The sequence below is a fragment of the Haliotis rufescens genome, unplaced genomic scaffold (assembly GCF_023055435.1).
Source record: "Haliotis rufescens isolate VD_foot unplaced genomic scaffold, xgHalRufe1.0.p SCAF_30, whole genome shotgun sequence".
Taxonomy (NCBI): domain Eukaryota; kingdom Metazoa; phylum Mollusca; class Gastropoda; order Lepetellida; family Haliotidae; genus Haliotis; species Haliotis rufescens.
In genome coordinates, this window is record NW_025964002.1 from 389,665 (window position 1) to 412,662 (window position 22,998).

The following is a 22,998-nucleotide window of genomic DNA, read 5'->3' on the forward strand; positions in this document are numbered from 1 at the left end:
TTCTATGAATGAACAACTTCTTTCATACAATTAGTGCGAGGTTTCGGTGTAGATCCTAACACCTTTATCAAGCACGTGGTGGATAGTGCTGAACAACATAGGTATATATACTTATTAACATCAATGTTTATGCAGTAAATTGATTGATGGACACAGAGAGCTGATTAAGATGATTGGAAGCCAGTGAATGACTAATGGGACAGGGTAAACAACCACTGGCTTCCAATCATCCCAATCAGCTTCCGTGGGTTTGATGCAACTGTCAATGATTATATGACACATCACAATGATGATGAATGCACTTATTGTAACAGTATGGATAATCTGTCAGAACATATTACCAGAGAGGAGATTCAGAAATTAATCAAGTTACTTAAAATTGGCAAATCCCCGGGTATTGATGGTATACCATCCTAATTTTTTAAACACGCTAATTCAATTTTACCATATTTACAATTATTATTTAATGTTATATTGCATGGCGGTGTTTTTCCCGATAGGTTGAATGTCGGCATGATTATCGCATTGTATAAAAAGGGGATGTTTATGATTCAAATAATTACCGTGGTATTTTTTTGCTAAATGTAATGGGTAAAATATTCACATCTATCCTGGAATCCGGAATATGGATATGGCTACAGGTACATAAAGTATTAGATGAATGTCAACCAGGTTTTAGACATGACTATTCCACAGTTGATCATGTATTTGTCCTACAATCTTTTTGTCAAACGTATTTGAGAAAACCAAAACACACATTCTATGCAGCTTTCATAGATTTTCGTCAAGCATTTGACTTTGTTGACGGAAATAAGCTCTTGTATGTACTTCTTATGAAAGATGTACATGGGAAAATGTTTAGAATTCTAAAAGATGTATATGACAAGGTCTCAGCTTGTGTTGGAATCGGACATTCGAAAACTTAAATATTTACATCATATGGAGTACGCCAGGGATGTATGTTGAGTCCTGTTTTATTTATATATTTTTTTTATAAATGAGCTTGTAGATGAAATGAGGAAATGCGGATTGACAGGTGTTTTTGTTAGAGATGGACTAAACGATATCATACTGCTATCATTTGCAGATGACGTAACACTGACTGATGACACTGTAATAGGCCTACACAGAAAGCCTGATGTGTTAAAAGGTTATAGTAACAAATTGGGCCTAGAAGTTAACCTGGAGAAGTCATTTATTGTTGTTTTCAGAAATGGTGGATACTTAGGAAATACAGAAAAATGGACTTATGATGGTAAACATATGAAAGTAGTATCCCACTATAAATATCTAGGTATTATCTTCACATCCAGATTAATTTGGTTAAAAGCGTGTGAAACATTAGCACTACAAGCCAGAAAGGCTTCGTTTCCTATTATTACCTTATTAAAGGATTATCCAAACGTTTCTCTAAAGGTAGCATCTGCAATATTTGACAGTAAAATAGCTTCCATATTGTTATATGGTTCGGAAATTTGGGTTTACAATTCTCGTGCAAATATTGAAAAAATTCAGAGTTTTTACTTTAAACGATATTTATGTGTTAATAAATAGGTATCGACCAATGCTGTACCAGGCGAAATAGGTAGAACCTACTTATGTGTTAATTATTTTAGTCGTTGTTTAAAGTATTTGTGCAGGCTGTTGCATATGGATAGTTGTCGATACTCAAAAGTATGTTATGACAGGTTGAAAACGGCAGCCACAACTGGGTAACGCATGTTCGTTTGAAACCGGATTTACGTATGTTTGGATCGCACAGGAGTGTGGCAAATTTTATACAATGTTTTAAGCAAAGGTGTAAAGACATAGAGATTTAGAATTGGCATGCTAAAATTATTTCTTCATCATTTCTAAACCATTATTCTACTTACAAGTCTTTACTCGAACTAGAGAAATATATTATGGAGTTATGTCCAAATAAGGATCTTATCCGCATATTATTTAAATTCCGATGTTTGAGTCATAAGTGGGGTATTCAACACTTTCGTTACAATGACAAAGTCAAACTAATTTACTTAAGTGCAAGAAATGTAATCATAAAAAATATAATTGAAGATGAATACCATTACTTTTCCTTTGAGTTTGTTCATTTTATATGGAAAACAGAAATCTCTACATCCCAAGCTACTATTACCAGTATCCATCACGAGCAAAATCAATCACCTAGTAGCAACAAGAAATGTAAAGCTAATTAAAAACATTGTTGTATATTTGAAAAGAAATCTGCCTGTGTAATGTATCATAAATATTGTATTGGGATAGTTTAACAGTTGTCCCATCTGTCCATGTGCAAAGATTTATCTCACGTACTCTTGGCCATGCGGCCTTTGATACCGAATAAACTTCTTCTTCTTCTGTATGTATAACTGCATAATAAATTATATATGCATTGTAATCAATTATTTTCGTTCCTAATTCGAATGAGCACACCTTGTAGACTGTGGATGCCATTCTGGGCCATTCGTAGATTGTAGGTGCCCTTCAAAGACTGTAGGTGCAATTATGTGCCATTCGTAGATTGTAGGTGCCCTTCAAAGACTGTAGGTGCAATTATGTGCCATTCGTAGATTGTAGGTGCCCTTCAAAGACTGTAGGTGCAATTATGTGCCATTCGTAGATTGTAGGTGCCCTTCAAAGACTGTAGGTGCAATTATGTGCCATTCGTTGATTGTAGGTGCCCTTCAAAGACTGTAGGTGCAATTATGTGCCATTCGTAGATTGTAGGTGCCCTTCAAAGACTGTGGGTATCATCGAAGACTGCAGGTGCCATTTGACAATTGATGGAAAACAAGACCTGTCCCGTCTGTGTCGAACAGTTATGTGGAAATACCAGAAGCTTGCAGCTTCTTCTCCCGGCGTTTCATAAGTGAGTGAGTGAGTTGGGTTTAACGTCGCTTTTAACAGTATTCCAGTTATATCGCGACGTGTCATCTTTATGTGGGAGGAAAGCTCGAAGTGATGCAGGTCTTAGACGTTTACAATTCGGTGAAACCCACGATCACGGGTGTGGTGATGACAAACCTAGAAACATAATGGGGGCGCATCGGGATTCGAACACACACACATAGGTTTCTGGCATGCCCAAAGGGACAAGGGACGCAAGTCGGCACAACCTTAAACGACTGGGCCGCATGTACCCCCACATGAAAATCAGTCATGACACCGGGTGTTTTATCTATATTTAGATATATCACATTCAGCTGATGTCATACAAATATGAATGGATCACTGAAAATCAGCCATGACACCAGGTGTTTATCTATATTTAGATATATCACATTCAGCTGAAGAGTCAGATGTGAAGAATAAATAAATGCGACAAAACCCTTTCCATAATCCTGAGACAGCTGCCACCGTTTCAACACTTCTTTTATATAGTTAATTATATGTATAAGAAAATACAAGCACATTTGTGAAGCTCTTTATGAGTTCTGCCACGGATCAGTAGTGTGACTGGCGTAACCCGATCACCAAGTTTGTCACATGAACAAAGGTTTTTATGCATGCATACAATCATACCGCATGCTACCCCTCAAATAGCAATACTATCGTTATGACAATCTTTCCTGTGGAAGCCTATGAAAAATGAAAGTAGTTGTTTCGCGGAATTGGGTTTTACAACGTCGATTTATTACTATTGAGCGTGTAGAGAATCTTTCACTCGACGAGGACATGAAACTCAGCTCGGTGTGTCGTTAAAAAAATACTCATGTTTTGATGAATAGCAGATTTATTAGAGGTCGGTAGTCATAGCATAACTAGCTTTAAAACGCATGTGTATTTTATGTCATATGTTTCGTTTTTCACATGAGCGAAGCAATACAGAACATTAAAAGGTCTTAATCTTTCCTAATTCGGCGATGTCTGTATATGTTTTGTGTGATCGTTTACATTGTTTAGTGTTTACCATGACTTAACATGACACAACATGGAAACAACAGCTTGTCATGCTATCATGCAACAAATGACTTCAGGTCAGTGATGATATTCAAAATGTAACGGAAACATAAAGTAGACAATGTGACGGACGTTTGTCAATACATACGTGAAAGTGGCCATAAACAAACATGCAAGTCAACCGTTCTGATTCAGTATCCGAAAGTAAATTTAATAATTTAATTAATGATATAAATCAGAAAAACGAAGGACCAGGAAAACAAGTAGAGGAGGTCCCATACTGACAACAAGACGTGTGCATGTGTGTTGGCAAGCAGTGGATCATGGGATTTGGTTAAACGCCGCTTTTAACAGTATTCCAGTTATATCGCGGCGTGTCAGCTGAATGTGGGTGGAAAGACCGAAGCGGTGCAGGTCGTTTACCACTTCGGTGAAACCCACGAGCACGGGTATGGTGCTGATAAACCTAGAAACATAATCGGGGCGAACCGGGATTCGATCCCGAAAAGCATAGGTTTCTGCACAGCGGATTGCGGCGCCTTAGACGACTTGGCCACCCGTGCCCCCAGTCACGAAGGGTGCACTCTGATAAATTAGATAAATACACCACGGTTCAACGAGCCTTCGTTATTATCCTAGGTCTGCCCTTCCGTTCGTCCACCTCTCAACGGGGACCATTTTTCGCAAAAACTATTTAAGTTGAGAAATGAAATTTTACACACTGAAATTACTGGTCACGATCTTAAATGTGTTCGAAACTTGTTGTCTTAAATTCAATTTTACAGAGTTATGGCCTTTTTTCCATGCTTTTCAATTTAGTGCATACTGCGATTGGGACAAGTTTTCTCAGAAACTAATGACGTTACATGAATGAAACTTATCTGAGATACACTTATCAAGAAAATTGGTGCCATAAATTATGTTTTCCAGAGTCCCTTGCTTCATGTTTTTAGGTTTTGTGTAACCTTTCTTCGACGGGAACACGTTTCCTAATAAACTACATGAAAGTTTGCGTGCTTATAAGAGATACTTGTCAAGACTGAGCCAAATGATTATTGCCGTGAAAACATTTTTTCAAAAGCGTCTTGATCCATGTCATGTTACTTAGTTGATACCGGGACTGCACGTTTTTAAGCCATGAGCCATTATTGATTTTTCCCATTTTAGTTGAGTAATATGTTTTCCAAGTATAATCCCAGGGCTTAAAAACTGAAAAGGACAAAAACTTGATAGGAAGAAACATGAAACATGTGTATGAAACAATACTCACAGATGGAATTAGAGAGCAATACTTCAACATAGATTAGCTTCAAGAACACTTTTCAAAATTGAAATGACACCTGTCAAAAAAGTAATAACAAACCATTATCGCAGTTAAGCTTGCAAATCATTTTAACATGTCCCGCTGAATACCCAGAATAGCATCTGCATGAGGGGCCCAGTGTGTCTTGTTTATGTGGAGACATGTGACAGTACTGAAGGTGCAGTGTTGGTGACAACTGGCCATACAGAAGGCAACACATGTTGGAGAGTATCCGGTTTAAGAGACCAATCAATTTCTCAATTTAATTTAAGCCCACGGGCTAAATAGCGTGCCTAAAATGCGTGCAATGGGGACACGTTTTCTCAGAAACTGCTAATGTTACTCTTTAACGCGCATACGTGCGTGCGTGCGTGCGTGTGTGTGTATGTGTGTGTGTGTGTCTGTTTGTACTAGTCCGGACTAATGGCGATTTTATAGTGCTTATAGTGCTCCTGCTCCGGCTTGATAACAGTGGTAGGATCTACATCGAAACATCGCTATTTGCAATAAACCAGAAGTTCTACAACTTTAGAAGCAGATATTTCTAATTTTACAACCGATAATGATATCGTTTTGCTGGGACTCAATGCTCGTTAATGCTCGGACAATATGTAACACGGACTTGGTGACCCTGGGTGATCTTGACTAGTATGCTGTCTGATGTCCGAACCAATGATGATCTAGCCAATGATGGTCAAGCCAATTATGACCTAGCCAATGATGATCTAGCCAATGATGATCCGGCCAATGATGCTCCAGTCAATGATGCTACAGCCAATGATGACCTAGCCAATGATGACTCAGCCAATGATGGCCAATGATGGTCCAACCAATGATGATGCAACCAATTATGACCTAGCCAACGATGATCCAGCCAATGATAATCTAGCCAATGACGATCTAGCCAATGATGCTCCAGCCAATGATGATCCAGCCAATGATGCTCCAGCCTATGATGACCCAGCCAATGATGATCTAGATAGCCAATGATGCTCAAGCCAATGATGGTCCAACCAATGATGACCTAGCCAATGATGATCCAGCCAATGATGATCTAGCCAATGCTTCTCCAGCCAATGCTGCTCCAGTCAATGATGGTCCAACCAATGATGACCTAGTCAATGATGATCCAGCCAATGATGATCCAGACAATGATGATCCAGACAATGATGACCCAGACAATGGTGACAATGAGTTGCAGCAGCTGACTGAACTAGGCATCTCCACAAAACGAACAATGCAGGACAAAGGACATGTTAATAATCATGGATGTAAATTACTTGATATATGTAAAAATCATGGATTGTATACACTAAATGAAAGGATGTGCATGGATAAAACTCTGGGACAAGTAGCTTGTACAGGTTATCGTTTATAATTTAGTCTACAGTTGTAGATTATGCTATTGTGAGTAGCTTCCCTTGCATAACTCAGATTTTGATACTTTGTTTTCAGAAGTGCATTGTGCCATAACTCTGTCTGCTAACCGTTCATACTGCCCTTATAATCAAGATTGGTCTGATGGACAAATTATCACAGAGGTGATCAGGATTAGAAAATGGAACAAGAATCTATATTCACAGTTTCTTGATAACCTGAACATAAATGTCACAACCCAATGAATGCCTGTGTAAACAATGGGACAACTTTAGGGAATTTATCCCCAGATGGGGAGTCCATGTCAGGTCTCAATGTTTGAATATATTGGTCTTCAGGGCCATTTTTGATATTTTCAATTTTGAAGTTTGTTTTTTTTTCTATTGAATGAGAAGTCCAAATGTAGTTTTTACCTGTCTGGGAGTGAATATTTGGAGTATAACTGAGCCACTCATGTTTTAGTTTCGCATCAATATGTAGTAGAACTTTGCACATGAGAGTTTTGTTGGTGTTCTATTTAACAGTTTTGCCCAGTGGGTGATCGTTTTAGAGAATTCATCAATTTATAAATGGTTTCTTCCACGTTCGCCACTCATATATATATATATATATATATATATATATATATATATATATATATATATATATATATATAAACTGGGCGGCAAAAGAAAGTATAGGTCTAGTTCCATGATCGAAAAAAAATAACAATAGGAGGTTTTGTTGTGAATTATAATATAATCTAGGGAGGGGTAACAAATGATTGATCAACCACAGTTTGAATGACATCGTGCAATCACGGGTAATGTAAGCTCAAGGTAAACAATGATGGGGTAAGAAATTTCAAATTTCAATTTTCAAAAGTTGTCTGAAATGTCACCAAACAATTGTTAGACACACTACAAGTTCATTGTCGAGACAGTTGCCTTCAATAGCATGTATGACCTCCAGCTGCCTCAATGCATGCTGTGATACGCCGCCTCATCGATGACGTCAGACTTCTGATGACCCGGACTGGAATCCGTTGCCAGTTTTGACGGGAGGCTGATGGCGTGCTCTAATCTGTCTGTCAAGATGGTCCCACAGATGTTCAATAGGATTCGTATCGGGTGAGTGGGCAGGCCAGGGAAAAACGTCAACGTTCTGCTGGTTTAGAAAGTTCCGAGTCAGTCTTGCAGTATGGGGCCTGGCATTGTCGTGTTGAAACAATGTCCCCTGCTGTTTTGTAAGAACGGAAGCACAACTGGCTGCAACACTTGGTCTCTGTACTGCACAGCGTTCAGGTTGCCCTGCATAACCACCAAATCAGTCTTCTGATCTCCACAAATACCGACCCACACCATGGACCTCTCGAATACACGCCGGAGCCAAACGTTCCCCTCTGCGTCGATAAACTCGTTCTCTGCCATCATTTCGAAACAAGTTAAACCGACTTTCATCAGTAAACAGCACTCGACGCCAGTTTCTCACTTGCCAGCGTCGAACCTGCCTCGCCCATCGCAGTCTCAGGCGTCGATGTTGAGCAGTCAGTACCATTCCTCGGAAAGGACGATACGCTCGGATTCCAGCAGCACGAAGTCGTCGTACTGTACGTTGGCTAATGGGATGTCCCAAAGCTGTTGCTGTCGTCGCCGTCGCCGTTACGAATCTGTTTCGCAGGTGAATGAGCCGTATCTGACCGCCTCCCAGTGGTGTTGTCACTCGGGGTCGTCCGGTTCTAGGCCTGTCCTCTGTCCTCCCTGTCTGCCTGTACCGTTGAATCAGCCTGGCTACTGTCAATGGTGTAAACCAAACCTTCTGGCAATTTGGACCTGTGTTGCCCCCATTTCGACCATACCGATGGCTCTCTCTCTCTCTGCTCCTGTGACAGTCGTGACATTTCATTTGTGTGCTTTCATCACGTGTGGTTATACCCTGCAGACGAACGCATTTGTACAGCTAAAATGCACGTGCAGTTTATACCATTGGCTGGAAACCTGTTTCGTCATTTTTTTGTCACCGCACGAGCGCCGTCAAAAGGGGCGCGTTCGGGTGAGGTGTTTTTTGGTACCTGTTCCTTGGTAGTTATATTCCCAATACCCACTTTCCACTAGTTATTGCTCTTTTTAGGAAAATTACAAATTGCCAACCTATACTTTCTTTTTCGACTTAGTTATAAACAATGTATAAACGTAGATATTGTGAAATGAAGAAAGTACCTTTTTATTTCAAATATAATAAACACGTGTGGATAAAAGTTTAAAACAACCGAGGCTCTCCGAGTATCTTTTTTATAGCAAATATAATCAACACTATTTGATAAAAGTTGATATGTTTGATATCATAAGATGCGAGGTCATATTGATATCCCAACATCATTCTTAACGTCACAACGATCTGCACAGCACGGTGAAGGAATTCCACTGCAGCAATACCTCCTAGGAGCATTTTGTCACACATGCGATATCTCCTGGGAGCCTTATCTCACACAAGCGACATCTCCTGGGAGCCTTATCTCACACAAGCGACATCTCCTGGGAGCCTTATCTCACACATGCAACATCTCCTGGGAGCCTTATCTCACACATGCGATATCTCCTGGGAGCCTTATCTCACACAAGCGATATCTCCTGGGAGCCTTATTTCACACAAGCGATATCTACTGGGAGCCTTATCTCACACAAGCGATATCTCCTGGGAGCCTTATCTCACACATGCGACATCTCCTGGGAGCCTTATCTCACACAAGCGACATCTCCTGGGAGCCTTATCTCACACAAGCGACATCTCCTGGGAGCCTTATCTCACACAAGCGGTATATCTTAGGAGGCTTATCTCACACAAGCGGTATATCTTAGGAGCCTTATCTCACACAAGCGACATCTCCTGGGAGCCTTATCTCACACAAGCGACATCTCCTGGGAGCCTTATCTCACACAAGCGGTATATCTTAGGAGCCTTATCTCACACAAGCGGTATATCTTAGGAGGCTTATCTCACACAAGCGGTATATCTTAGGAGCCTTATCTCACACAAGCGACATCTCCTGGGAGCCTTATCTCACACAAGCGACATCTCCTGGGAGCCTTATCTCACACAAGCGGTATATCTTAGGAGCCTTATCTCACACAAGCGACATCTCCTGGGAGCCTTATCTCACACAAGCGACATCTGCTGGGAGCCTTATCTCACACAAGCGGTATATCTTAGGAGGCTTATCTCACACATGCGACATCTCCTGGGAGCCTTATCTCACACAAGCGGTATATCTTAGGAGGCTTATCTCACACAAGCGGTATATCTTAGGAGGCTTATCTCACACAAGCGGTATATCTTAGGAGGCTTATCTCACACATGCGACATCTCCTGGGAGCCTTATCTCACACATGCGACATCTCCTGGGAGCCTTATCTCACACATGCAATATCTCCTGGGAGCCTTATCTCACACAAGCGATATCTCCTGGGAGCCTTATCTCACACAAGCGATATCTACTGGGAGCCTTATCTCACACAAGCGATATCTCCTGGGAGCCTTATCTCACACATGCGACATCTCCTGGGAGCCTTATCTCACACAAGCGACATCTCCTGGGAGCCTTATCTCACACAAGCGACATCTCCTGGGAGCCTTATCTCACACAAGCGGTATATCTTAGGAGGCTTATCTCACACAAGCGGTATATCTTAGGAGCCTTATCTCACACAAGCGACATCTCCTGGGAGCCTTATCTCACACAAGCGACATCTCCTGGGAGCCTTATCTCACACAAGCGGTATATCTTAGGAGCCTTATCTCACACAAGCGGTATATCTTAGGAGGCTTATCTCACACAAGCGGTATATCTTAGGAGCCTTATCTCACACAAGCGACATCTCCTGGGAGCCTTATCTCACACAAGCGACATCTCCTGGGAGCCTTATCTCACACAAGCGGTATATCTTAGGAGCCTTATCTCACACAAGCGACATCTCCTGGGAGCCTTATCTCACACAAGCGACATCTGCTGGGAGCCTTATCTCACACAAGCGGTATATCTTAGGAGGCTTATCTCACACAAGCGACATCTCCTGGGAGCCTTATCTCACACAAGCGACATCTCCTGGGAGCCTTATCTCACACAAGCGACATCTCCTGGGAGCCTTATCTCACACAAGCGGTATATCTTAGGAGGCTTATCTCACACAAATGGTATATCTTAGGAGCCTTATCTCACGCAAGCAATATATCTTAGGAGCCTATCTCACACAAGCGGTATATCTTAAGAGCCTTATCTCACACAAGTTATATATATTAGGAGCCTTATCTCACACAAGCGATATCTTCTAGGAGGCTTATCTCACACAAGTGATATCTCCTAGGACACAAAACAACACAGGAATGTTTACTGTTGATCAGGTTTATGTCAATACGGCTGGGAATTCACCACATGTTCTTGTCAGATGATGGACGTATCGACCACAAAGACATGCGTCAGATTATTGGACGTCCCTGCCAAATACCTCGACCTCACATAGTTGCAGGAGGTCCCCTCTGTCTCTTTTTGCTGTGGAGGTGAGTCTGAGGAAGCGACCTACAACTGGTTCTGTACATGGGATAGTTTTGGTTTTGCCCAACCCAGCGACCATGCCTTTATGGAAGTAACACATCTGTGATTGCGCCTCCGTGTTGATAGTAGGATCATCGGAAAACACTTCTAGGTTAAAGTCGTGCAACCGATCACCTGAAACATACATTTCGGTTTTTAAATACAATATTCTCTGCAAGAAAAGAAACGCAAATGTTATTTTAGATGTATATTTTATATATCATATATATAATCAACAGATGGTAATCGATTGTTCAAAATTGGCACACATCATTGTCATTAACCCAAATTCCATATGGTACACATGGAACAGCAGATTTCAAGATGAATGTAATCCGTTCTCAATATCTTGTATGACCACCATTATAGTCCAAAACTGACTGGCATCGTTGTCTCATGGAAGCAATCAGATCCTGAATTGTGGCCTGGGGAATGTTCACCCACTCTGCCTGCAGTGCTTGTGCCAACTGTTGGAGGTTCTGAGGTTCTTGCTCATGTCCTCCTAGTCGTTGATCCAGTGAATCTCATTCATGTTCGATTTGGTTTAAATCTGTAGACCTAGGGGGAAAGGGGAGGACCTCGATGTTATGACTTCTGAAAAAGGCTGATGTCAGTCTTGCCATGTGAGGTCGGGCGTTGTCTTGTTGGAAAATGATGTTCGCTTTTTGCATAATGGGAAGGACGTCCGGCCGAAGAATCTGATCCGTGTAAAGTTGTGACGTTAAATTAACTGACATCTGTATGAATGTCCTGTGCTTTAGTAGTGATACGTGGTCGACTGGATCTTGGAAGGTCACGTGTTGCCCCGTGTGTCCGATAACGGTTCCACAGTATTGTAATGGTGCTTGGTGCTACGTGGTAAAACCTGGCTACAGCTGAAGATGGTTCTCCTGTTTGCAGTCGGCCGATGGCGTTGTTGCGTTGGGCTTCCGTCAGTCCTGACATGTTTTCGCTGTTCTCCTGCTGTAAGATTGTGCTGGCATACAAATGGAAACCCAACGTTTGTATAGCCCAACAAAAGATGTTGCATGTACATGTTAGTGTGCTTCGGTGCTGTATATGTTATGTTGTGTATGCAATGCTTTGTGATAATTCATACAATAATTCATGGATCTGCTACTTGAAAATGTTGACTTCATTCAAAGTTTGCGTTCAAATTGTTTCAAATTTGAAAAAAGCTACATGATTCTTTTGAATTGTTGGAAGTCGTGATATCATATTCAGCTCTCCGAACTGCTTGTATCTATAGACCGCCCTTTCTAAGGGAAATCCGATTCGTTTGACGCAGTTTTACCAAGAGTTGACTTTATTACTAGGAAGTCACCCCCCCCCCCCCCCGAAGAATCTACTTATACTTGGAGACTTTTATGTTCATTTTTTATGACAAGGATAAACCCGAAGTGATGAAGTTTATTAAACTTCTTTGACAACCGTGGATTTAGTCAACATGTCACTGCTCCCACAACTAGAATGTACGATCATGTTTATGCTGTCCCTTCCCTTGCTGGTACCCCCACTGAACACGTGGAAGTTACCTGCCATAATCTGAAGAACATTGACGAAGATTTATTCAAAGATGGTTTTTTGTAACTCTGTGCAATGCAGAGTGTCAGTGGAGGAAGCCTCACATTTAGAGGTCAACCGACAGATTTATAACAAAACTAGGAATGCAGCCACCCGCCAAATGCGAAAGTCAAAGAGCGAATACTGTGCGTTACAAATCTCAGAGTGCAAATGACTCTGTTCATGCACTCTTGGGCAAAAAGAAGGACATTGTGCAACCGTCTTCATACGGTAATGATCTTGGAGCTAGTTTTAACGCCTACTTTATGGAAAAGATTGAGAAGATTCGTCAAGTTCTACTAGATGATACAACTAGCCAAGACTCTACTCGTTCTACTCTGTTTAGTGGAGTCAGATTTGTCCACGACCTTGTAAAGGACAGCAAGCCCACTACATGTGATCTTGATCCAATATGTACAACGATCCTATTGATGTACATATAAATACTTCTCAAACACAGGATCCGTTCCGCTGACTCTGAAGGAAGCGGTAGTGAAACATATAATTAAGAAGCAAAACCTGGATAATTCAAAACTCAGTAACTATTTGCTTGTGTCTAACTTACCATTTCTCTCTAAACTAGTTGAGAGAGTCATTAAGATTAGACTGACATCTATCTCATCTATCACTTCATTCCCTGATAGACAAATTGCAGTAGGTTTTCAGTCAGTTACCATCGGAGTAACCACCTGCACAACGCTGACGTTTGCTGCTCCACAAGGATCCGTACTTGGTCCCATTTTGTTTTCCTTCTATACCTCTGAACTCATCTCATCTACGGGCATTGGTCATCATTTACATGCTGACGACACTTCCCCCATAATGCTCCCCCTCCTGATTCCCGAACTGCCATCATACACGTGGAGGACTGTACACATGAAATGAAATCTCGGATGACTAACAATACGCTAAAACTCAATCCTGACCAGACTGACGCCATCGCAGTTGTAACATCGGTAAATGTTGGACAATTTCAAATAAAGTTATCGGTAAAAAACCGTGGCGTTATCCCACTTATCTTAAGACAACATATCTTAAGATCTGCAGAATATGCCATTTCCAGCTTAGAAATATCGGAGCAATCGGACACCTTCTTTCTACTGATGCTACCATATGCTTGTCATAAGCCTTGTGCTCACGAGACTCGCTCATTGCAATAGTCTACTCTGTAACATCGCCAATCAGCAGTTAACCAGATTACATGCACGCATTCAGAAACTCTAACAATTTTCCAGTCCCTCTCAAAACATTCCCGTTCAGTTCTTTAATCAAATCTAAAATCAACAACAACTGCCACATCTATTTGTCTTGTATCTAGGACCTCGTATCACCATAGTTTCCCCCCTACGTAATGTAGCGCTATGAGCATTCACAGTGTATGGAGTTAAACGTTTAACAAATGTACTTATTATTATGTACAGATTAAAATATAAAATGCAGCAAAGAGGGTTTGGGTGATCCTGGCACAGTCAGGCTGGTTTGGCTCATCATCAGCTCAGGGCCCTTGCCCCCTCTACACGCAGCCCAGACAGCGAATGGGTCTTCTCCCAGGAAGCGCTGCCTAGTCAAACCCACCCAGAACTTTTCGGAGAAAGTGAAGACTCCCATATGAACACTGCAGCCTTCTGCATTACCCAGATTGTCAGAAGGGCTGTATTCCTGGTAGCAAACCCGGGTACTCTCCCAATGTCAGTCAACAGATTGGGAGGTACCAAACCTAAGGCACCGAGAACAATGGGGAGTCGGACAACTTGGTACTTGGGATGCAAGCATGACATTTCGAAAGCGAGGTCCGCATATTTGGCATGATTTTCCTCAATCTTGTCAATCACATAGTGTCAAAAGGGACAGAATATTCAATGATATAAATGATTTCATGGGATGTATCCAAACGGGTCTGATGGCCCGGAAAGGTCTGAGGATGTATACGAGCCTATTTCAAAGAATTTTGTATTCATCATTTTCCATGACGCCCTGTTCATATTCCCGGTCGTACCATGGATGGACCTCTGTGTCAAAACCACAGGCGAAGACGGTAATAAAATGATCGAGTTACACCATTATGTCGCTTTAGATACTGTGTTTGTGCCAAAGCGGGGCGTCCACTGGCAATGTGATGGAGTGTCATTAAATTCATTGCATAATCTACATTTCATATTAACATTTTGATGTCAAATCACATATTGACGGTTTCGAGTGCAATGTTTTCCTTTTCGAACAGTCTGAAGGTAATATATTTTTTTCAAGAATTTTCTGGGATAATTTTTGGGGGTGAGGATAAAAAAAAACTGTCCCTCACTAGAGAAGTCCAGCTGTAGATTGAATATGCTTGTTAGATCGGATATCTTTAGTCAGTTAGCCGGTCTGTCCGGTAGCTCATACACCTACCACTGAAATCCAGCCTTGTTGATACTTTGACGTCGGTGATGCTGTATGTGTTTTCTAAGTCCACTTGCCACCAAGGTATCTGGTCGGCAAAAGTCGACGCGAAACAGCTACCTCTCTTCCAGTCGAGATATGGACTACCGTCCACGAGATTCTCATGATGGGAACCAGGGTAGGTGCTGCTACTCTTTGTAGGTTTATTTAAGGCCAGATTAGTGTGGGCTGTAAGAGGAAACATGGTTAATTAAAAGCAACAAAACCCTTCCCTTCTCGTAAGAAATATACTGAACCGCAAAAGAAACGTCACCCCGAGTAACATTTCATGAAAAGTTGTCATTTAAATATCTGGGTAGTTTTTGTCAAAGTTTCTAAAATTTAACATTACCTTGTCCGGAAAAATGAAATTTGATGATAAAAAAAACAAAGCCGATGACAATAAAACCGATTGCGCAAACGCATCACGGCAACGGCCATGGTCACCCGATGCACGTGAGTTCCGTGCCAATTGAAATGCACATTGGTTCCCCCATTTCTTGCCCTATAAAAATCCACCCAGATCGAATAACATTCATTCGTTATTGAATTGCTACCACATGCCAAGATTGACAAGAAATCAGCGACACAAGCCCTTGGACGATTGCAAGCTGGACAAAACGCCCGGCTAGTAGCTAATGCATTTCAAGTCCACGTAAGGACCATATACAGGCTCCAGCAACGGTACCAGACCACCAACACTACAGATGACCGACCATTTAGTCGAAGACCAAGGGTCACCACCCGACGTCAGGATCGTGAGATTGTGCGACAGCATCTTCAAGATCGTTTTGTTACTGCTGCGGAAACTGCTCAACAGACCATGGGGACACAACAGCGACACCGTGCGTCGATGATTGACGAGCTGACACCTCCACTGTCACAGGCCACACCGAGGACCCATTCTGACACCACGTCATCGCCGGAACCGTCTTCAGTGGGCAACACAGCACCAGCACTGGCGCCACCAGCAGTGGAGAAGAGTCCTCTTCTCAGACGAGACCAGTTACTCAACAGCAGATGGCAGAGAGAGAGTCTGGCGACGCCGTGGGAAACGTTATTCGGATGCTTGTGTTCTGGAGCGAGACTCGTGGGGTGCTCAGAGCATCATAGAGTGAGGTGGAATTGGTCTTGCACAGAGGATCGGCCCTGTGGTCTTCCAGAACATCGGTCCTGGGAGAAGCAATGGTGTCACAGCAGCTTGGTACATTGATCAAGTCTTGAGACCACACGCCATACATCATTTGGCACGTCGCCGCAACCATGAGTTTCAACATGATAACGCCCGTGCCAACACCGCGAGAGCAACAAGAGACTTCTTCCAGCAGAATGGCGTCAGAACCATGCAGTGTTCTGCCCTCGGTCCCGATTTAAATCCCATTGAGCACTTGTGGGACGAGATTCAAAGACGGCTGAATGACGTCCGACCAAGGCCGACAACTGCAGCAGAACTGCGTCAGGCGTTCCTCGGAGTATGGGCTCAAGTGCCAATGGCCTTTATGAACCGCCTCATCCATTCCATGTATCGACGTTGCACGGCAGCCATCAATGCACATGGCGGCAACATGAGATACTGACTTGTAATGCCATTTTCTCAGACTAGTGTTGTGTTTCACTTTAAGAATATTTGACACTTTAATTTCAACCTTGATGATCAGTTTTGCCAAGTTTAATCTTTTCAATATGTCTCAAAGTATGTTTACAGTGTTTGGACAAATACGGTTTCTCATATATCTATCCATGGTAACGTTTCCTTTGCGGTTCAGTATATATGCTAAACAGAGTCGATTGTACTTTAATACTATAGAAAAGTGATGATACCAGATATTTGCAAAATCCTTCATAAATACAGATTACCAATTGGAACTCTACCAAGACATTGAAGAATGCTTGGTTTTGATCGGTTAAAAAGATGTATCTTGCTTCCTACTGATACAAAGTGGAGCAACAATGCAACAGGTTGTGATGAAATCAAATATATTTCTGTGGAGGGATATTTCATCAATTCATTTTTAATAACAATGTAACCATTATTTTGAGCTAGTTAAGAAAACACATAAATGATCTTGAACTTGAGTACTACTTGATACATTTATCTTAGTATACTAGTATCCTGCTGGAAGTTACTCAGTATTCGACATGGAGTTCCATGAAATGGATAAAAGATGTGACCTACCGCGTTTCTCTTCAGAAGCTTTCTTCATGACATCCTCAATGTGTTCAGTCCTGAGGCTAACAGACTCTACAAGTTGTTGCATCTCTTGTTGCTGCCTCCTTACTGCAACACGAATATACAGACTGAGCTCTGAAGGAGAAACTAGGTTGTCGCTTGATGTGTTCGTTCAATGATGTATTCATCCGACAGAAATAACATTGATTCTAATATCAACTGTAGCTGGAACTACTGTCACTTGGTCGAAATGTTACGTGGTTCCTAGACTAAGATCAGTGAGGAATGACCTAATAATTATAACATTTAACTTTATTTGACGAAGCATCAATATCCTGATCAAGTCAATACCAGTTTACCCCCCATCTTCCCGAGGCTAGAGCGGTAACTGAATATAAAAATTTCAACATTTGTCGAACTAGGCTGGTATTATGGAGTTATTGTTTGGCTCGACTAACGAGTCTATGCATAGTCCAATCAAAATCGCGTAACGAAAGCAACATCCTGTTCGCAGGCTGCCGTGAAGATTTCGGTTGATTGCAGGATTTGCAAAGCATGTGTACCGCCAACTCGGCATCAACAGATATTTTCAAAATCTTTTTCATGTTTTTAAACATGGTGCACACGTGATTTGATGCAGTTCGCGAAGTAAGACTCGTCATATCACAATACAGATCTTGATTATCGATCACATCGCCTGACTGGGGGCCGCAATCAGCAGCAGAGTGTCGACAGATGTCGGGCAAGTGGTATGATGGAATAAATAGCTATATTACACGATCTCTTGATTCTATAAAACGTAATCCCAAACAATATGTAGGCAATGAGTTTCTGAACATGTTTAAGGTTGTTAAGTTCGTCAATCCCATATCTCCCGAAGGACATAAATTACTTTCTACACAACATGGGCTTGAGAAACATATACTCTCAAAAAAACAACCGCATAGTTAAAAAATAAGCATATTTATTAAGCGGATGTAAAAGTATCTACACAGAATATGCGTGAACACAATCAAATGAAATTAGACACAGTGATCGACAAAAGCACTGTCGTCATCGACAGCATTAATTCAGTTCAGTCACTGCACATGTGTAGCCACAAGGGGGCGTCATGGTCAGTACCTGGTCACACCACCTCTTGCAGCCGTCACTGCTCGATACCTCCTTGGCACAGATTGCACAAGTCGTCGGATTTTGTCGGGGTAATTTTTCGCCATTCCTCCTGTAAGGCGTTGGCGAGTTGTGCCAGTGTGTGGGGACGCTGGTGACGTTGACGGACGCGTCGATCAAGTAGGAAGGACATTGATGTTCTCATTAACAAGGAAATTAACTGTTGCACGTGCTGTGTGGGGCCGAGCGTTGTCATGTTGGAACAGCTCCCTCTGGCGGTCCAAAGTTGGGAGGAGGTGAGGACGCAGAATTTGGTCTGTGTATCGGTTTGCTGTAAGATTGCCCTGGACAACCACTAACTGTGATCTACCAGTGTAGGATATGGCTCCCCACATGATGACACTCCCTCCATCAAATCGGTCCACCTGTCGAACGCAGTTCGGCGCAAAACGTTCATGTCGACGTCGGTATACACGTTGTTTTCCATCCCGTCGTTGAAGAAGAAAACGTGACTCATCGCTGAACCAAACGCGTCGCCAGTTCCCATGCCTGTACTCTGTTGCACCACCGGACACGTTGTTGACGGTGGAGACGTCGCAAGACAGGTCCAACTTTTGGTCGTCTCGCTCGAATTCCCACTTCCCTCAGACGATTTCTGATGGTTTGGTCGGAAATTCTTCGCATACCAGGCACTTGTCCTGCTGTCCGTTGCTGTAGCAAATCGATTCCGAAGGTGATGCAACCGGATGTACCGATCCTTAGCAGGGTGGTTACACTTGATCTTCCACCTCCTGGATGATCTTGAGTCGAATTAGTGCGGGTATATCGATCCCATAGTCGAGATATGGTGCTTTGGTGAACGTTGAAGTGTCTTGCAACGGCAGACCGGGACTCCCCTGCCTCCAAACGTCTAATGGCGATATTTCTGCTGCAGCTGCAGTTAATCTTGGTATTTTTCGATCTCCGTTCACGTCAGAAAATTCGTAATGAACTGATGAATTCTGTGCGATCTTTTAGAGTCAGTGTCTCTACTCTTGTTTCCAACAATTTGCACGTGCATTGTGCTGAAATCTTTTGCTGAAAGCAATTTCCGTGCATGCTTTGCATTTTTGCTGATGAACGTTTACAAAAAAACATGTTGAGATGTGTTTGCGCGCAATGCACCACACACATGACATGATTAACGGGAATCAAACATAAGAATTGTCTTTATGACGATTGCTTGGGGAAAAAATCTAATTGGAATTCTCAAAACACCTATGCGTTTCTTTTTTTGAAGAGTGTACCACAGCCCAGGCACACCCTGTTCAGATAGCATTTGTAGCCCGATTGAATTTGTTTGGTTATTTAAGAATGCAATGACATCTCAAAGGTAAGTTAATATTAAAAAAACTCTCCACGTTCACATGCCTAAAAACAATGGAAATACTTCCAGCGTTGGGTAAATCATGAAAGCACCTCCAACAAGTATAGCTAGTTTTCTAATTTACCAGATGTGATATTGAGAAGAAGTGCTATTGTTAATAATTGGTTCTACTACCAGTGCTTGTAAAGTTGTTCAAGGACGAACTGAGACTTTTCATTTTCTGGCCTAGTTTTGCTTGCTCTTTCTGCGTAGCCTCCATCTTCTCATCCACGGCCCTGTCTGAAAACAGTAACAAGCACACTACAGCAGTTGGGACAGTTTTGTTATTATTCAATTTCATTTCAGGTTTGGACATGGAGAACTGGAATCCTTGCATATGATACATTCTCAACTGCCAGAATGTCTTATAGTTGTCAGTATAAATCTTTATCAAAATTGTCGATACATGTCTATGTATGCATGACTTCATAAAGCCGTCAATATTCTTATCGAAATTATCTGCTATAGCTAGCATTAAACACATGTATTTAAAACAGATTATCCTTCAATATTTTAATGAGAATACACCGAATGTGCTTTGCTTACATAATTATTCCACAGGCTTTCTGTCTTCAACAATCTGTAAAATGTGGTAAAATGTGTGTTGTTGTTTGACTTTGGACTTTCAAATATTGGAGCATCACAGGGCTATATGTACATTTTCGTTGCGTGTCAAAGGTGAGATGACAAAAAGATTCAAATAGTTGGTTTCATTTCAGCCTAATTGTAAATTAATTTGTTTATGGCGTTTTAACTTTACGTTTAGTTGACACGCCATTGACATCTAGTAGACAATTCGCCATTAATTCCAGGATGAAACACCTACTTTTATCTCTTCTGTCCTTCTCAAGTTCGTGGACATGCTTCATGAAGTTGGAAACAGACGAGTTCATCGTGGCCATGTCAGATTCCAGTGTCTCTGAGGACAAAATTACACTCTGTACATCTCAGCAACATGTGGCCCTAAAGGTTTTTATGTTCCTATTTCTTGCCTTGTTGGGCGGTCGGGTAGCCTAGTGGTTAAAGCGTTCGCTCGTCACGCCGAAGACCCGGGTTCGATTCCCGACATGGGTACAATGTGTGAAGCCCATTTCTGGTGTCCCCCGCCGTGATATTGCTGGAATATTGCTAAAAGCGACGTAAAACCATACTCACTCACTCACTCTTGCCTTGTTAACAGGGTCTATCAACTCTAATGTAAACTGTTGCAGTTCCAGGAACAAGTAGACAAAAACTTTTTGATACATCAAATAATTCTACTTTGTTATTCATAATACATGAAAGTATTTAGAAATGACTTCCACAATTAGGCGTAATTAATCTAGATGAACTGAAGTCGCAATAATTACCTTGCTTGCTCCCTCTTGGCCAAGACAAATTGGCCTGTCTGTCTCGAGATGGGAACCTAAACCTTGTAGCTATTTTGGGTATTTCAAAGGCAGACGCCCCAGCAGTGACCAAGATTAGGCAGAACAATATCAATGTCTTCTCCATGTCTGTAAGTCAGGAATCGACGAAAATGGAAATGGTACCACCCATATATTTATACATTTCCTTTCACATGACGTGTACATACAGCATCTCTATTGTTAAAAACATGTCTTTCATTTGTGTCTGAACTACAAATATTATCTGAAGCTGACATTGGTGTATTTCCAAATATTGTACTGATGAGGTGGTGTTTGTTCCTATTTACATCAAACACGTCCACATTGTTCAAAGTGTGTGTTGTGGGCATAGTTACAAAGAACGTATATGGATGGTTGACACGCTGATGGATTACACCAGGCCACAGCCTTTGTGTGTGTATTTCTGTAAGTATTCTCCCAAGGACTTTCAAGGACATGTATTTGAAAATAAAAGCAAAATAAACAAAACAAAACATTTCCATAATCACAAACCAACTCTGTCAAAAACAGAGTCCACTGTACTGTTATACGATAAGTATATTGCCTGATTCATGCCCATTAATGACACAGGTAGACAGCGTCTAAACAAGGTAGAGGAATGTGTATTTGGATTAATCTTGACTTGCAAATGGAATTCAGTTGTTCATGCCTTACAGAATGCAATGTCATCTAAAACTGTGTGTTTTATTCCACTAAGAGACATTGTAAAACTTGTAATTGTCATTTAAGACCTGCAGAATATTCTGTTTACTCTGAGGTATTAACAAAACATCTCCTTACTTTCCCAAATACTCCCGTGTAAAACATGTTTGCAACATTATTTAGTCATGTTTAAAATGTAGTCCTTAATGTGTATGAGTTTGTAATTCTTTTATTATTTTATCCGCTATTTCGAGAGAAATAAATAATATGATATCTGAAATGTTTCAATGACACTGATAACATCAATACTTGAGCTTTACCTAACTGACACACAGAGAAGTGGTTGTGTAACATAAATGTTCCTCTAAAGGTGTCTGCATTAACGGCATAAAAATGTTCTTAACTTTGAGGGTTATCCATCAAAATTGAAAGAATGCCATTGGCATAATCCTTCAAATGTTGATGTTATATGCCAATTAAAGTAAGAAGATGGCAAATTATCCCACTTCAAAAGATATCGCGGACAAATATCACTATTTGTTTTTATGGCCTATATTTGATAAAACAAGACCCAAATATTGCAAATATTTTCATGAAACCATAGTTCTGTTTTCTTGGAACACCTCACTTAAAATTGTGGTACTGGTCATACATAATGACTGAGGTGCTCTTTTGAACAGCATATAACATCTAAATTTGAGACGAATAAGCCATTGGCATTCTTTCAATTTTGATAACTTTCGTGTAATAGTACAATCGACTCTTTGGGAGAATACTTTCAAAAATACATACACAAAGGCTGTAGCATGGTGTAATCCATTAGCATGTCAACCATCCACATACGTTCTTTGTAACTATGCCAACAATACACACTTTGAACATTGTGGACGTGTTTGATGTAAATAGGAACAAACACCACCTCATCAGTACAATATTTGGAAATACACCAATGTCAGCTTCAGATAATATTTGTTGTTCATACACAGATAAAAGACATGTTTTTTAACGCTAGAGATGCTGTATGTACACGTTATGTGAAAGGAAATGTATAAATATATGGGTGGTACCTTTTCCATTTTCGTCTATTTCTATCTGACAGTGAATGTGAGTGAGTTGGGTTTAACGCCGCTTTTA

At 41.3% G+C, this 22,998-nt stretch overlaps 1 protein-coding gene across 1 annotated transcript; it reads right to left on the bottom strand.

Annotated features, from left to right (window-relative positions):
- Positions 1-10,942: 10,942 nt before the first annotated feature.
- On the bottom strand, positions 10,943-21,383 carry LOC124119264. The gene is made up of 6 exons (XM_046481723.2): positions 21,163-21,383; positions 20,640-20,732; positions 19,949-20,053; positions 17,305-17,406; positions 15,099-15,317; positions 10,943-11,282 (listed from the first exon to the last, which is right to left on the bottom strand). The coding sequence occupies exons 1-6, from the start codon at positions 21,305-21,307 to the stop codon at positions 11,038-11,040; spliced, it is 909 nt and encodes a 302-aa protein (XP_046337679.2). The 5' UTR covers positions 21,308-21,383; the 3' UTR covers positions 10,943-11,037.
- Between the last annotated feature and the right edge of the window lie 1,615 nt (positions 21,384-22,998).